The 16,416-nt window shown below is 39.0% G+C and overlaps 1 protein-coding gene across 1 annotated transcript in view; it reads left to right on the top strand.

The window, feature by feature from the left end:
* Window positions 1–4,086: 4,086 nt before the first annotated feature.
* The window catches only part of LOC148128456 (vomeronasal type-2 receptor 26-like), a 27,433-nt gene continuing 15,103 nt past the window's right edge, over window positions 4,087–16,416 (top strand). The window contains exons 1-5 of the mRNA XM_087949076.1: window positions 4,087–4,313; window positions 5,161–5,449; window positions 6,633–7,427; window positions 8,165–8,377; window positions 16,225–16,351. Of these exons, the coding sequence (XP_087805202.1) occupies window positions 4,087–4,313; window positions 5,161–5,449; window positions 6,633–7,427; window positions 8,165–8,377; window positions 16,225–16,351 (1,651 nt within the window). The remainder of the gene's footprint in view (window positions 4,314–5,160; window positions 5,450–6,632; window positions 7,428–8,164; window positions 8,378–16,224; window positions 16,352–16,416) is intronic.

Genomic DNA, 16,416 nt, shown 5'->3' on the forward strand with positions numbered 1-16,416 from the left:
TGGGGCCCTCCTACTTCCTGCAATGGCACTAAGTGTACGGGTATAATTAAGGTTACCACCTTTGTTAAACAGTGCTGAGGCAAAAAGGGTCTCCTCTGCTATACTGACGGTGAGGCCGTACCCACTAATGTCTGGAGGAACCCTAGATGGCACCCCACTGTTCCGCCACCTAGGGCACCACAGCCGGCTAAACCACAGGGCCCTGGTAGGACCAACAAAGGGCTGCCCACAAGGACAGCCAGGGTCCCATCTAACATGAATCTGTTGCGTCCCAATAATTGCACTGTGTGTCTCAAGGTTGTCTTAAAAGGTAAAGTCATCACCACTACCCTAGTGTATCATACCCACTATACTTGTACCAGAACACCCACCCCTTGCTGTTATAATGGAACCTGGTATTCGATCTGCCCGCAAAAGAACAAATGTTATGATCCTAAGGTAAAACCGGCCCAGACCTGGTTGGTGGCCAGAAGTCGGGGAGATCAAAATGGCCCAATAATTACTCAGACACGGATTCTGACACCTAGTAGCCCAGGCACCATTCTGTTTGATGTCTGTAAGGTGGCCCAATGGCCCACCTCCTGTGGGACCACCTTGTCCTGGCACAGAACACATTCCCAATCTGATGTTTATATTTGCCCATACCAATACCCTGGAGAGAGGGGGAAATGGGACTGCAGCAGCAATGTAGGTGAAAGGTTCTGCCCATATTGGAGTTGTGTCCTTTGGGCCACATATACAAACTCGGGAAGAGGAACCCATCTCCACATATTGCGGGCGCTTCAAACAAAGGACTGCACAATTTATAACTGTAATTGGGTCAACATCACTATACCTAATCCCCAAACCTGGATTTCCAAATATGGCCCGACTCTGGGTATTAGATTATATGCGAAGGGAACTGACCCTGGGGGCATCATCCACCTATCTATCGAAACTAGACTACTTGCCTCCAATGCACACTCCAAGTATTTTTCTGAGTTTTGGCAAGAGGTGGACATAGAGTTTCAGCCTTCACATGAGGCACGCAACCTCTTTCTTGAATTAGCATCTACTATAGCTCGTATCTTTAATGTTACAAACTGTTACGTATGCGGTGGGACCAAAATAAGGGATCAGTGGCCCTGGGCAGCACAAGAATGGAACTATTCCATTGCTTACAACTTATCAGCCATGCCAGTACATCAGCCACTCTCCAGGTGAGAGTAGACTAATCCCATCACTGCACAGTGGTGCTTGGCTAATACACAGGGAACAGGTCCTGTGGTAGGGGAAACTGAATGCTTGGAGGTTCATGAATGGAATCAGTCTACAAAATCCTGGAGTTATTGGCCTAATAAAACGCATCACTTCTGGGCCAATTTTACACTGCAAAGCATGACTGACGCCCCGCCTGGGGTACATTGGATATGTGGAGATGTGGCCTATAGCTCCCTCCCTCCTAATTGGAGAGGAGCATGCACCTTGGGCATTATTAACCCCTCCTTCTTTATGCTACCTTTAAATATACCCCAAGTAATGAATTCTAATCAATGGCAGAGTAGGAGACTACAGGCAGACTACAAAATAGGGGACTGGGCGGATGATGAGTGGCCCCCTGAAGGTATTATTCATTATGAGGGCCGGCTACTTGGGCCGTTGACAGCACTTGGGGGTACCGTACCCCAATTTACATGCTTAATCAAATCATTAGGCTCCAAGCGGTTGTTGAGCTTATTGCCAATGAAACAGCTCAATCTTTGTATACCTTAGCTGTCCAGCAACAGAAATTTAGGGATGCAATATATCAAAACCGCCTGGCTCTGGACTATCTTTTGGCCGTGGGTGAGGGGGTATGTGGGAAATTCAATTTCTCTAATTGTTGCTTAGAGTTTGATGATGTAGGCAAAATTATTGAGCAACGGGCCAGATGTATAGAAAATCTTGCCCATGTTCTTGTACAAAAGTGGAGTGGATTGGATCTTGATGAAATATTTGGAACCTGGTCCTCCAAATTGCCTGGCCTTCAGGCGATTGTTGCTCTCGTGGGCCTAATTGCCACTGGGTGTGTAATCTTACCCTGTATTCTTCCTATTTTCGTGAAGACTATTTCCAATAGTCTCTCTTTGTTGGTGGAAAAAAAATCTACTGAAAAAGCTATGGCTCTTTGGGTAAATGATCAGGTAAATACCTATGAGGAGCTTATCCCTCTGTGTGAAACTGCACAGTAATCTATCGATTAAGGTAAAGTTTCAAAGGGGGGAATGAAGCAGGGACAGAACAGGGACGAAAGCTAATACTTCATATAATTAAAATATTATCAGAATACCATATGGAACAGCATTCTATTACTGGTAGCAAGTAATATTAAGACATATCTGTAACTTCCTGTATTTAGACTGTATTAAGGAACTAAAGCTAACCACAGTGGCATAAACAAGGGTGGAACATGGAAATAACCAAGTGGTGTAAGATAACTGGAAAATATGAAATGTCCTTGTTATTTCCTTTTTCCTAATCCATATATAGAAATATATGATAGAAATATGTATAGTTGTCCTTATTTGGGGAATAAGTGTTAAGAATAACGCCCAAGGCTTTGCTGATGTCATATCGGGTATAAAAGTACTGTATCAGGAAGAACTGGGGGTTCAGAATTTGTCATGTTAATGGTCTGAACACTTTGCACAAATAAAAACCTGTATTCTCCCACCTTTCGTGGTCTTGTGTCCTAATTGGAATCAAGATTTGCTGCAACACCATGACTGGGTTGATGACGTTTACTCTGGGAAAGGTCCCATGAATGTTGGCCCAAACTTCTTACTAGGGAGCCTTAACCTCAAGTACTTGGTGGCTAGGTAGACTTTCTCCCCCACCTGGAATGGCCTTTGCGGGAGCCAGTGTTTGTGTGCCTGTTTTTTATAACTTTGTGCTGCTTTTGCCAGTGCCTTTTTTACATTTTCCCAAGTTGTTTTCAGCGTTGACATCCAATAGTTCAGGCGGTAGATGTTCTTCAGGAACAGCTTGGCTAACTGGTGGGCTGAAGGGAGTCTGCTGCAAGGTATGTCAGGATTCCAGCAATAGCCCTAGTTAAATCATGATACTCGAGCCAAACTTCAAAAACTTCAAATAATTGATTAGAGGCGACATACTGGCACTGCCCTGTATGAAGCCAACTCTGGCATAGGTACTTTACAGTCACCTGTGATCCTTTTTCCCTCCTCCCCCTGGGGTGTCTCATAAACCAGATTCTCCAACTGAGCACATTCACGGGCTGGATATCATCATTCACATCCCCCAATTAAATATATTCGTGGGCAAAAGCTCTGGTGTTTTAGTTACAATCTTTTAAAGATAAGAGTTGGAATGTACTTTCGCTTTCAAACTGCTGCACTGCTCTTCCAGATTTCCTTCCTCCCCCCTCCATTTTTTATGGCAAATACTAAAACAGGCATAGGAATGTTTTACGGGTTGACACCTAAGGTGGCACCAAACTCTATAGTTCTGGATGACTTTCCCCAGGAATGTTTGGAGACAAGAGAGTACATTGAAGGACAACACCCAATTTCCTGGGTATCGAACTATCTTTTTTCAGCATCACTTTCTAGACCTGTCCAGAAAGGAAGGACCACAACCACTTCAGACAAGTGCCCTCTAGGGGTATATCTGTGATTTTTCACTAAAATGCTCTTCTCCAGCTTCTCCCCTGCACATGCTGCACATGGAGGACCAAAAGAAGTTCAGGGTCCCCAGAGGAGATATTGCTTCTTACAGTAATTATTAAAATCCTGGTCTATGAGATCTCTCCTGATATTTCTCCAGTGATTGCCTTTGATGTAAACATCAGACTGAAGCAACTCGAAATGGATCTTGCATCAGAAAAGGATAAATGTTTCAGGTCTCACTCTATGTGGCACAAATTTGGGGACATTCAGTGACTGTGCTCCTTGAAATGTACCATTTTCCTCCTTTCCAGTTAAAGTTCTGTCGATCTCTCTCTCAGTCAAGAAAGTCACTATCATTTCAATCTTGTGAGAGTGCTTTGAATTCTTCAAACTCTTGTTCTTCCTCAGAAACAGGAAGGGGATTGATTCAGCCCCATGAATTATGGACCTCCTCCTCCTTCTGCTGCTGCTGCTGCTGCTGCTGATATCCCAGCCAGTCTCTGGCAAGCTGAGAATGAAGTGCCTGCTGAGTTTGGAAGAGCAAGAGGGAAAAAAACTATGGAGTTATTACAGGCCAGGAGAACACCTCATTAGTATAGTCTCCATTGCCACAATGATAGCCGATATAATTCTGTCTTTCAACACAGCTCCTTATACTCAAAATCCCTCGTAAGTCATTCAGTGTGATGGAGTAGCACTTCCTCCATTTGCAGCCTTCTTTTCTTTCAGTTACTCCTATAATGCAGGACTTGTCTAATTTCTTGAATCATTTGGATTGCCATGGCTTCTCTCTTACGTCTTATTTTAAGAGACCCAAATCCAAAGATGGAGCAACCCCGTTCCCCAAAGTCCAAATTATTTTCCCATCTCGTACAATCCTGAGTTAATCACAACTAGCTTATTGAAAAGTTTGTAGTTGCCTCTGCCCAACCCATTCCTCCATTTGTTGATATTCAGTTCCCGATCCTAGTAGGAATAGAGAATGAATTGCTTTTCTGGGTCTCTTATGAAAAGATTCTGTAACATCTTTGTTCCCTAGGCCACCCCTCTGGAAAACTTGCAAGAATCGTTTTTCTCTCCATGTACATGTATACATCTGAACTAGACTCTGTTGTTTCTCTGTGTCATATAATATATGTGGGTATACCCATAATTTTATATTCATGTATTCTGTCATAGTTATGTAGTGCATATTGGCGATCCTTTAAAAGCTATGTGCAATGAAATTTCATTTTATTATATGCAGATTAGTGCACATTCAAAGTGACAATAAAGTTATTCTAAGTTCGAAGTCCTCTTTGCTGATGATTCTATTGGATGATTTTGAATAGCAATAGCATTTAGATTTATATACCACTTCACAGTGCTTTATAGCGCTCTCTAAGTGGTTTACACGGTTAGCATATTGCCCCCAACAATCTGGGTCCTCATCTTGTGGAGAGAAAGAGGAACAAATGAAAATTTATTTTGTTGTTCCTGTTAGAGATGATGTTATCATGAACCTTTTTTACAGTAGTTCAATTACTGCCCCAGGATTATTCCTACAGTTTATTTTTGCCATTCAACAAGTAAACAAGAATTCTCAGCTACTGTACAATCTCACACTTGGCTACAACATCCAGGACAACTATATGAACACCCTTGGCACTTCAGATGCCTTGCTAAACATACTCTCAACTGGAGAAGCCAATGTTCCCAACTACAGCTGTGGCAAGAGGGACAACCTGATGGCTGTTCTTGATGGATCTCCTGATGACATTTCCATTCAGATGTCAACATTAGTAGGCACCTACAAAGTCCCACAGGTTTGTTTTTGTGTTTCTCTATCTGGTAAAGTAAGCAGGGTAGTGGTGGGTGGGTAATCGATTCAATCATATCTTTTCTATGGAATTCATGAGCTGCTTTTCACCATGGCCATTGTTATAGCTAGTGATTAGGATCCACAATGGGAAGAGGCCTAAACATTTACTCAAGCAAAACTTGAGCAGCTGGACACAATGTTAAATATGAAACATTTTTCACAAATATGGAGAGGTTTTTTCCTGAATGCCATCCCTCTGCAAAACAGCTATGGCAGCTGAATTTCAAAGCTTCTTTCTGGATACCTTACAAACTAATTCCAACAACACCGTCAAATTATTTAGTTAGACTAGTACTATTCTTCTTCTCATCCTTCCTATTACCTGTCTCTTCCCTCTTATGACTATAACTGTATTGCTTGTATCTTTACAATTTATATTGTTTTATTTGTCTCCTAGTATTATTTGATTGCTTATTAGTAACCTTTGACTATCACTAAGTGTTGTATCTTATGATTCTTGATGAATGTATTTTATTTTTTCTTTATGTACACTGAGAGCACATGCACCAAATACAAATTCCTGGTGTGTCCAATCACACTTGGTCAATGAAGAATTCTATTTTATTCTATTCTATTTAAACAAATGTCTAAAATGAACTAATTTGCATTTGCAGTGGTCTAGAGATAGAAGGGGACATGGTGGCTCAATGACTAAGACACTGAGGTTGTCGATCAGAAAGGTTGGCAGTTTGGCGGTTTGAATCCCTAGCACTGCGTAACAGAGTGAACTACCGTTACTTGTCCCAGCTCCTGCCACCCTAGCAGTTCTTCAGACAGACCTGGCTCTTCGGCTTTCTAATGGAGATGAGCACCACCCCCTAGAGCCAGAAACGACTAGCACATATATGCGAGGGTAACCTTTAGAGATAGAAGACATAAATGTCTATTGTCTGAATGTCAATTTTAATAGAAAAGAGAAAGGACAGTATCTTAGACCCCAGGTTAGGCCAATGATTATATTCAATCTAGCTAATATTCTGCATTTGGTATTCTTGATATGGCTTAAGGATTAATAACAACAAACTATTCTAAGGTGTTCATGAGAACCAGATTGGATGTATTAAAAGCTTACATGTTGGACTTGATCTGATCTAAATATAATACACCATTCTTCCTTGTTTCTTCAGATCAGTTATGGAATTGTTTCAGAGGCTCTGAGTGATAAAAGTCAAATTCCATTTTTCCATCAGATGCTCCCAAAAAATGGGATCCAGTATCCAGGAATTGTCCAACTCCTCCTCCATTTTAGATGGACTTTGATTGGTCTCTTTTCAACAGACACAGAGGAGGGAGAGAATTTCACGAGAACTTTCACTCCAATGCTTGTCAGAAATGGAATCTGTGTCGTTATCTCACAACAATTCCCAATGACTGGACCTACAGAACATCTCAGGGATGCCATCTCTAAATGGAGGAAAGTCAATGTCTTTGTTCACTTCATAGAATTTGTTTCCCTTGAAGATAGATTTCGCCATATCCATATAGTAATTGAAGGTTTGTCAGGACCCATTGAAGGGAAAGTCTGGATCACCACAATCATGGAGAAATTGACAATTACAAGGCAGACACTTTTCAAATATATCCATAGCATTTGGACCTTTGATTTTCAGGAAAAAAAATGGCCAAATGATGATGCCTTTCAACCCAGTCTTTTTAAGGATTCCAAATTTGAAGATCAGTCTTTTCGCTGTTCTTTTTCAAAACATGTCCTTTCTGTCAAGGGCCGGAGACGATGCACCCAGATAGCATCACTGGACATGCAAAAGAAAAAGGACAGAATTCAGATAAAAAATGAGCACCGGTTTTACAGTGTTTTTAAGACTTTGGCCCATGTCTTGAATGTTGCATATTCCTCAATATCTAGGAGGAGAAAAATGGAGGAGAAAGAGAGATTAGAGGCACCAAGGCTAGAACCATGGCAGGTATGTGGTCCTGACAAGGATCCATCAAACCTAGTTCCTATTTAGAAAAGATAATCCAATGCTGATGTAGGGGAACCATTTCAACTTACTTGTCCTTCCAAACACCAATAGGTTTGGTCAAGCTGAGGCCAGATTTAGCTCAAAAGATCATATTCCAAAGAGCTGGCACTGTGACAATTATATTTTGATATAAAACACTGCTATTATAAAAGAATATAAAATGTATACATTGCAAAATAAATTGCTGTATTTATAGGTTTGTAATTAGCATGATAGAACTTTACATTAATAAATTTCAACCAAACCTGGGAGCATTTAGCCCAACCCCTCCTCACTGCAGGAATCCAATTAAAGCTTTTCAGACGGATGGCTGCTCAGTCTTTGCATTTAGCTGTGGTGGCACAAAGGTTAGAGTGCAAGTATTGCTGGCTAACTCACTGGTCAGTGCCAGGAGTTTGATCTTGACCAACTCAAGGTTGACTCAGCCTTGCATCCTTCCAAGGTTGGTAAATGGGTACCCAGATTGTTGGGGGCAATATGCTGATTCTATAAACCACTTAAAGAGGGTTGTAAAAGCACTGTGAAGTGGTATATAAGTCTAAGTGCTATTGCTATTTAGGAAAACAATGAAGGGGGAGGGATTGAACATCTCTTGTTCACTGGCTCAGCTTTAAAATTGCTCCTCCTTTTAGAATGTTTCAAGTTGCTTTCAAAATCCCTGGATGTTTCAATTCTAGTTCCATCCCTTTCTGGAGAAGAATGAGTTTTATAATTTTTCTTGGGAAAAATTGTACTTGGACCAAAATGGAAATCTAGCAGCAGATCTGAATATCATAAGTTGGTTGCTTTTCCCCAAGGAGGATCCCATCAAAGAACAACTGGGGAGTTTTGAAAGACAGAGGCTTATTATCAACCAAGATGCTCTTTCACGGCTACAGTTGCTCAACAAGGTGATTGAAAATATTGGCAACTTTTCTCTGTCTGTATGGTTGGTGTTAGTGTCCCCTGAAAGAGCAGGCTCAGATATTTTTAAGAACCCATATCTGACCAGAGTTATCTATGCCCCACTGGGATAGGCCTCCTGCTGCTAGGAAGGTGATCTCAGGTGCTCTGGCAAAAAGAAACCCCAATGACTTGTCCGATGTGAGATAATGCCTTAATCTAGAAAAATGGACGGAAAATGACTTTGACACCCCCTCCTTCTTGAAACTTGAAATAATGATGGCCAATTTATAATGAAATGCTACTTAGATTTAGCCTTTGGCTTGTGAGCCATGTAAAAACCTCTTGAATGAAATGGTTTATCTTGAATGTCAGCTACCTTAAATCTCCTTTGAAACAAAGAATTCTCCAAATTTTAGTAATAACAAAAATGTGGGTCTGTCTCTTCATGTCATCCAACTGTAGTTCTAATTTTGGGAAACAGTAGAGGACAGGTGGTTCTGGAATGCTATGGTTCTTGGGCGCTCAAGGAGTTGGACACAACTAGCAATTAACAACAAAAGTGTAATTCTTCAATGGAAAGGACCTTGTCTTGGGCCTTAGAAATATACCTTTCCCACAAAGGGCTCTTACTCATGTCCCATGTGCTGCAACAAAAGATGCCTGACTTATTCTTTTTGAGTGACATGTTCTCATGATTTCATCTCTACTCATCCTCACTGTAGTTCTACAAACTAGGCAGTAATGTTTAGTCTTATTTCAATAGCATGGCAGCTATATGAATTGAAAATATAAATGTACAGATATAACTAAATAATACCTCATTTGAAATTGACAGCCCTAGTACGTGAGGAATTTTTTCTTTATATCTTAACTGGAACAAGGATTTGGATTATTTTCAAAGGGGAGTGGCTTTGCAATATTTTATGTTTTCCTGATCTACAGGTGAAACTCGAAAAATTAGAATATTGTGCAAAAGTTCATTTATTTCAGGAATGCAACATAAAAGCTGAACCTAATATATGAGATAGACTCATTACATGCAAAGCAAGATAGTTCAAGCCGTGATGTGTCATAATTGAGATGATTATGGCTTACAGCTCGTGAAAACCCCAAATCCAAAATCTCAGAAAATTAGAATATTGTGAAAAGGTTCAATATTCTAGGCTCAAAGTGTCCCACTCTAATCAGCTAATTAAGCCATAACACCTGAAAAGGGTTCCTGGGCCTTTAAATGGTCTCTCAGTCTGGTTCAGTAGGAATCACAATCATGGGAAAGACTGCTGACCTGACAGTAGTGCAGAAAACCATCATTTTCACCCTCCATAAGGAAGGAAAGCCTCAAAAGGTAATTGCAAACGAAGTTGGATGTTCCCAAAGTGCTGTATCAAAGCACATTAATAGAAAGTTATGTGGAAGGGAAAAGTGTGGAAGAAAAAGGTGCACAAGCAGCAGGGATGACCGCAGCCTGGAGAGGATTGTCAGGAAAAGGCCATTCAAAAGTGTTGGGGACTTTCACAGGGAGTGGACTGAGGCTGGAGTCAGTGCATCAAGAGCGACCACACACAGACGGATCCTGGACATGGGCTTCAATGAACAACAAACCACGTCAGAAACGTCTTATCTGGGCTAAAGAAAAACAGAACTGGTCTGTTGCTCAGTGCCAAAGTCCTCTTTTCTGATGAGAGCAACTTTTGCATCTCATTTGGAAACCAAGGACCCAGAGTCTGGAGGAAGAATGGAGAGGCACACACTGCAAGATGCTTGAAGTCCAGTGTGAAGTTTCCACAGTCTGTGTTGATTTGGGGAGCCAAGTCTTCTGCTGGTGTTGGTCCACTGTGCTTCATTAAGTCCAGGGTCAACGCAGCCATCTACCAGCAGATTTTGGAGCACTTCATGCTTCCTTCTGCAGATGAGCTTTATGGGGATGCTGACTTCATTTTCCAGCAGGACTTGGCACCTGTCCACACTGCCAAAAGCACCAAAACCTGGTTCAATGACCGTGGGATTATTGTGCTTGATTGGCCAGCAAACTCACCTGACCTGAACCCCATAGAGAATCTATTGGGCATTGCCAAGAGAAAGATGAGAGACATGAGACCTGTTAAGCCTGGATTCCCCAACGGGTGTTAAGGAAAACAAACTAAACAGAACGTGCAGCGAAGTCAGATAGGAAGACAGGTAAATGTGTGAGATAAGTTTTCTAGTTAACACGCAGTAAAAATACAGATACGCTTGTGCTATCAAAAATATTGTTTATTCCATTTAAGAATTATAGCAAAGTCAAATAAACGGTCCATTACTCATATATCAATTTCAGTCAAGTCTTGTCGGGGATACTCTATTTGCAAAGTCCGTGTTGAATAGCCAATGTCAGTTCACTTACATTAAATCAGTCCAATCTTTATTTTCTCTCCGTTGAGAAAATATCAACACTCCTTGTTCTCTCCCCTTTCCAGCAAGAACGCAGTCATCAATCCATCAAGTAATTAGGGATCAGTAAGCCAGAGCGAGCGAGCTGGAATTGCCTCGCTTCTTATATAGTGCTTTTACAACCACACCCTTAATTACATTCTTGCAGTTAAAGTTACACACACTTTAACTAACAAACCATGATACCATTATTTATTATTTTTACCCAAACCAGTTAGGGTAAACAATGTTATCCCTAACATTCTCCCCTTTTGGGTAATAATAATAATATTACAATAATATAACCATTTACACCCTTAAATCATAATTGTTACAACTCTCTTTAAATTTTACAACACCTTGAGCTTTTGTAAACTGGTCTGCAATATTTTCTTCCGTCATGCAGTACTCAAGTTTAATTAGACCATTTTTAACAGATTCTCTAACATTTAAGTATCTTAAATCAGTATGCTTTGATCTAGTCTTTACAGCAATATTAGTAGCTAACTGTATGGCTGCCTGGTTGTCCTCGTACACAATAATGGAATCTTTAACAGTTATACCCATGTCTAATAATAACTGTTTGTACAGAATAAAGTCAGTGCATAGTAATGACAGACATGAAAATTCTGCTTCCATCGTTGACAAGCTAATATGCTGTTGTCTGATTGACCTCCACCCTATTAGTGTCTTACCAAGTAATATAGCCATCCCAGATGTTGATTTTCTAGTGTTTATGTCAGTTGCAAAACTTGCATCTGCATAGGCACTGAGATTCAAATCACCTTTTGGCTCTAGATACAATGCATGATGCATTGTTCCTTTAAGATATCTTAAAATTCTCTTTAATGCTTGCCAATGACATTGATGTGGATCATTATTATATCGTGCCAGCTGATTCACACTATAAGCTATATCTGGCCTTGACCAATTGCTTATATATGATAAGCTACCAATCAAAGATTGATATATGGTCTTATCAAATTTGGGACTTTGAGCATCAATTTTGCAAATTTCCTGACTCATTGGAGTCTTTGCAGGCTTACAAAGTTCCATTTTATACAATTTAATTAATTGGCAAATTTTATCCTCTTGAGATATCTTAAATCCTTTTGTGGTTTTATTAATTGTCAATCCTAGATACTTTTTAATTTCACCTAAATGCTTTAATTTTATCCTTTTGGCTAATAATGAAATAATCTCAGTAGCTTCATTATTGGTCTTAGTAATCAAAGCAATATCATCTGTAAATAATAACAATAATGACACCGTTCCATTATTTTCTCTTTTAAATATACATGGATCTGCTAAACCAGATTTAAACCCTATATTGTTTAATTCTTTCACAATATATTGGTTCCATTCATAGCCAGATTGTTTCAATCCATATAAACTCTTCTTGAGTTTCCAACAATCATTGCTATTTACTTTATTATTATTTATACCAACTGGTTTTTTCAAATATATTGTATGCTGCAATGGTGCATGCAGATATGCAGTTTCTACGTCTAAATGGTTAACTATATAATTCTTCTTAGCTGCCCATACTAAAGCTGCTCTTAAAGTTGTTGCCTTAAGATTTGGTGCAAATACCTCATCATAATCAAATACATTTTGGTTAAATCCTTGTGCTACTAATCTAGCTTTATAAGTTACTTTCCCATTATTTCCATTCTTTACTTTAAATATCCATTTGCATCCAATGGATTTTTCTCCTGGAGGTAATTTGGTTTCTTCATAAACCTTCATTTCCTTTAATGAATTTAACTCTTTTACCATTGCCTTTTTCCAATTCTCCTGATCCTTAGCAGGATACATCTTAAGTTCATCTATGCTAGTATGAACTTTATTTACTTGGCAAACAATACTTGCCTGATATCTTTCAGGTGGTCTGGTTATACGCGTTGTGCGTCTAGGTATAACTGGACTTACAGGTGGACTTTCCTTTATTTCCTGTTCTTGACTATCTATCTCTTCTTGATCAATTATTTCCTCTTGATCTGGTTCTATTTGCTCTTCATGGATTTCTTCTTTAATTGGACTTTTCTTATAACTAGTCTTTTCTTTCTGCCTCTTATATAGGGTTCTATAATTATATCATTATCTGAATCCTGCTCTAATCTATTCCATCCTATATTTTCTAGGAATTGTGCACTAGCACTGCAATATACTCTAGATGTACCTGGTTCCCAGAATCTATAAGATCTATGGTTTGCTTGATATCCAACAAAAATTAATCTTTTAGCTCTATGTTGTCCTTTGTACCTGAGTTGTGTAGGGATATGTACCCATGCTGGTGCACCAAATGTGTGAATATAACTCAAATCAGGTTTCCTACCATGCCACAGAGTGAATGGTAATTCACCTGTTGTTGAATTAACAACATTGTTTAAAATGTGTTTACCACACATTATAGCTTCTCCCCACAAATTGTCAGGTAATCCAGAATCAGATAACATTGTCCTTCCCATTGATTGCAGTGTTTGGCCTCTTCTCTCTATAAATGCATTATGTTGAGGCCTATATGGTGCAGACTTTTTATGTTGAATACCGGCCATTCTAAGTCTATTCTGGAATTTATTATTTGTAAATTCCGTACCATTATCTGTTATAAGAGTTACTAGTTTCTTTTTAGTTTTCCTTTCTGCAAATTTTAACCAATTAAAGAAATTTGCATACGTTTCAGTTTTTCTCTTCATTAGAAAACAGAAACCATACCTAGAATAGTGGTCCATTATGCTTAATATGTATCTAGCACCACCTACACTTGGCTTTTTAGGACCTATTATATCGGCAAATACTACCTCTAAAGGCTCTTTGGTAGTAAATCCATCAACTCTATTTGCCGGTATAACTTTGCTTTTGTTTTGATTACAAGCAGAACATTGCAAATACTTATTACAAGGTTTCAAACTTATTCCTTTAGATAGTTGAACAGTTCTCTTAATCATTTTAAAATTTAAATGACCTAGCCGTCGGTGTAACAAGTGAATACATTCATCATGAGGTTTTCTATTATCATAAACTGTGTTAGCCACCTCTAAACCATTATCATTTAACACATATAAGTCACCTCTTAAAGATGCAGTAATTTTCTTACCTTCTTTTTCAATTAAACAAGTATCTCCCCTAAAGGTAACTATGTATCATAATCTAACCAACATTCTAACTGAAAGCAAATTAAATTTAAGTTGAGGTACATATAACATTTTTATGTTCTCATTTATACTAGAACAATGAGCTATACCTTCACCTTTTGCCTTCAGTTTCCATCCGTTTGCCAATGAGATATGCTGTGAACTCATGGACATTTTTACAAATTTTTTGTTATCATTTGTTATACAGTGGGACGCACCACTGTCAACCACCCATAAATTATTTTTTACAACTTCATTACTATACATTGCTAACTCATAATTCTTATTTCTTCTTTGTTGGCTTCCAGCATTCTGTCTTGCATTCTTGCGCTTTGGTTTCTTACAAAATCTTGCAAAATATCCTCTCCCTCCACAATTAAAACACTTTTTAATTGCGAATACAGTAGGAGATTCATTATTTTCCTTTTGAGGTTGCTCCCTCCTTAACTGATCTCTTTCAAGCCTTCTTCTGGCCTCTTCAATCAATCTGCCAGTGATATCAGTTAAAGTTAGGCTTTCTTTAGGCAATATTTAAAGGGAAGTTACGTAGTCATCAAAACTTTCGTCTAATGAAGATAGAATTATGTAGACCTGGTGTAGTTCAGAGAAAATTAATTCCTTCTCATGAAGTTCTTGAAAAATGCTTTTCATAGTATTCAAATGACTCAGCATATCACCATTCCTTTGGAGATATGTGCGGAAAAGCTTCCGTGTTAGATTTATGTGAGCACCAACGTTATCTCGAACATAAATCCTCCTCAGTTTTTGCCAACACCCAACAGCAGTTTGCTCTCCACGTATATGAACAAGTTGCTGATCAGTTAATGTTAGTCCTATGATGCAAATAGCTTGTTCATTTTTCTGTTTAAATTCTTCTATCTTTTTACTATCTTCCTCATCTTCAGGATCCCATTCTTCTACGTTTGGTGGGTTTTCAATTATGTTCCACAGACCTTCTCTTCGTAGAAGTAGACTACATTTCATAGACCATGAAACATAGTTTGTTCCATCCAACTTGGATATAAGGGACAAACTGTGTAGACTGACTTGTGCCATGTTTCACTATATGGATATAAAACTATAATTGATAAAACACAGCTGTCTGTTTACTGTAACGTGTAACAACACAAAATCTCACTTTTTACCTAAACCTGTTTTTATCCTAGTTAAACTGACTTTGCAGTCTCTCTGGGCCCATAACCAGTGTTAAGCCTGGATTCCCAACGGGTGTTAAGGAAAACAAACTAAACAGAACGTGCAGCGAAGTCAGATAGGAAGACAGGTAAATGTGTGAGATAAGTTTTCTAGTTAACACGCAGTAAAAATACAGATACGCTTGTGCTATCAAAAATATTGTTTATTCCATTTAAGAATTATAGCAAAGTCAAATAAACGGTCCATTAGTCATATATCAATTTCAGTCAAGTCTTTTCGGGGATACTCTATTTGCAAAGTCCGTGTTGAATAGCCAATGTCAGTTCACTTACATTAAATCAGTCCAATCTTTATTTTCTCTCCGTTGAGAAAATATCAACACTCCTTGATCTCTCCCCTTTCCAGCAAGAACGCAGTCATCAATCCATCAAGTAATTAGGGATCAGTAAGCCAGAGCGAGCGAGCTGGAATTGCCTCGCTTCTTATATAGTGCTTTTACAACCACACCCTTAATTACATTCTTGCAGTTAAAGTTACACACACTTTAACTAACAAACCATGATACCATTATTTATTATTTTTACCCAAACCAGTTAGGGTAAACAATGTTATCCCTAACAAGACCGAATAATGCAGAAGAGCTGAAGGCCGCTATTGAAGCATCCTGATGTTCCATAACACCTCAGCAGTGCCACAGGCTGATAGCTTCCATGCCATGCCGCATTGAGGCAGTAATTGCTGCAAAAGGGGCCCAAACCAAGTACTGAGTACATATGCATGGTTATACTTTTCAGAGGTCCGATATTGTTCTATGTAAAATCCTTGTTTTATTGATTGCATGTAATATTCTAATTCTCTCAGATTGTGGATTTGGGGTTTTCATGAGCTGTAAGCCATAATCATCTCAATTATGACACATCACGGCTTGAACTATCTTGCTTTGCATGTAATGAGTCTATCTCAAATATTAGGTTCACCCTTTATATTGCATTCCTGAAATAAATGAACTTTTGCACAACATTCAACTTTTTCGAGTTTCACCTGTATTACTCAGAAGTTTCTTTCTTAAGCAGAGTTTCATTTTATTTCAATCAATCTAATAAATAAAAATTTGACAGATATTTTGGAATGAATTTTGTTTTTCTGCTTAGTCTCTTCCTCAGTCCAAATGTGTGGACAATTGTCACCCTGGATTTGTGAAACGGGCTCGGAAAGAAGAACCAATTTGCTGCTATGATTGTATTCCTTGTCCGGAGGGAACCATCTCCACACAGGAAGGTATGTTATACCAGAGGAAAAGGCGTTGGATTCAACGAGAGCATTTCATCAAAGTTCATGTTAAA

The sequence above is a fragment of the Notechis scutatus genome, unplaced genomic scaffold (assembly GCF_049901735.1).
Source record: "Notechis scutatus isolate UNSWTSFEM ecotype Mainland unplaced genomic scaffold, rNotScu1.2 NSCUSCF66, whole genome shotgun sequence".
NCBI classification, from domain to species: Eukaryota; Metazoa; Chordata; class Lepidosauria; order Squamata; family Elapidae; genus Notechis; species Notechis scutatus.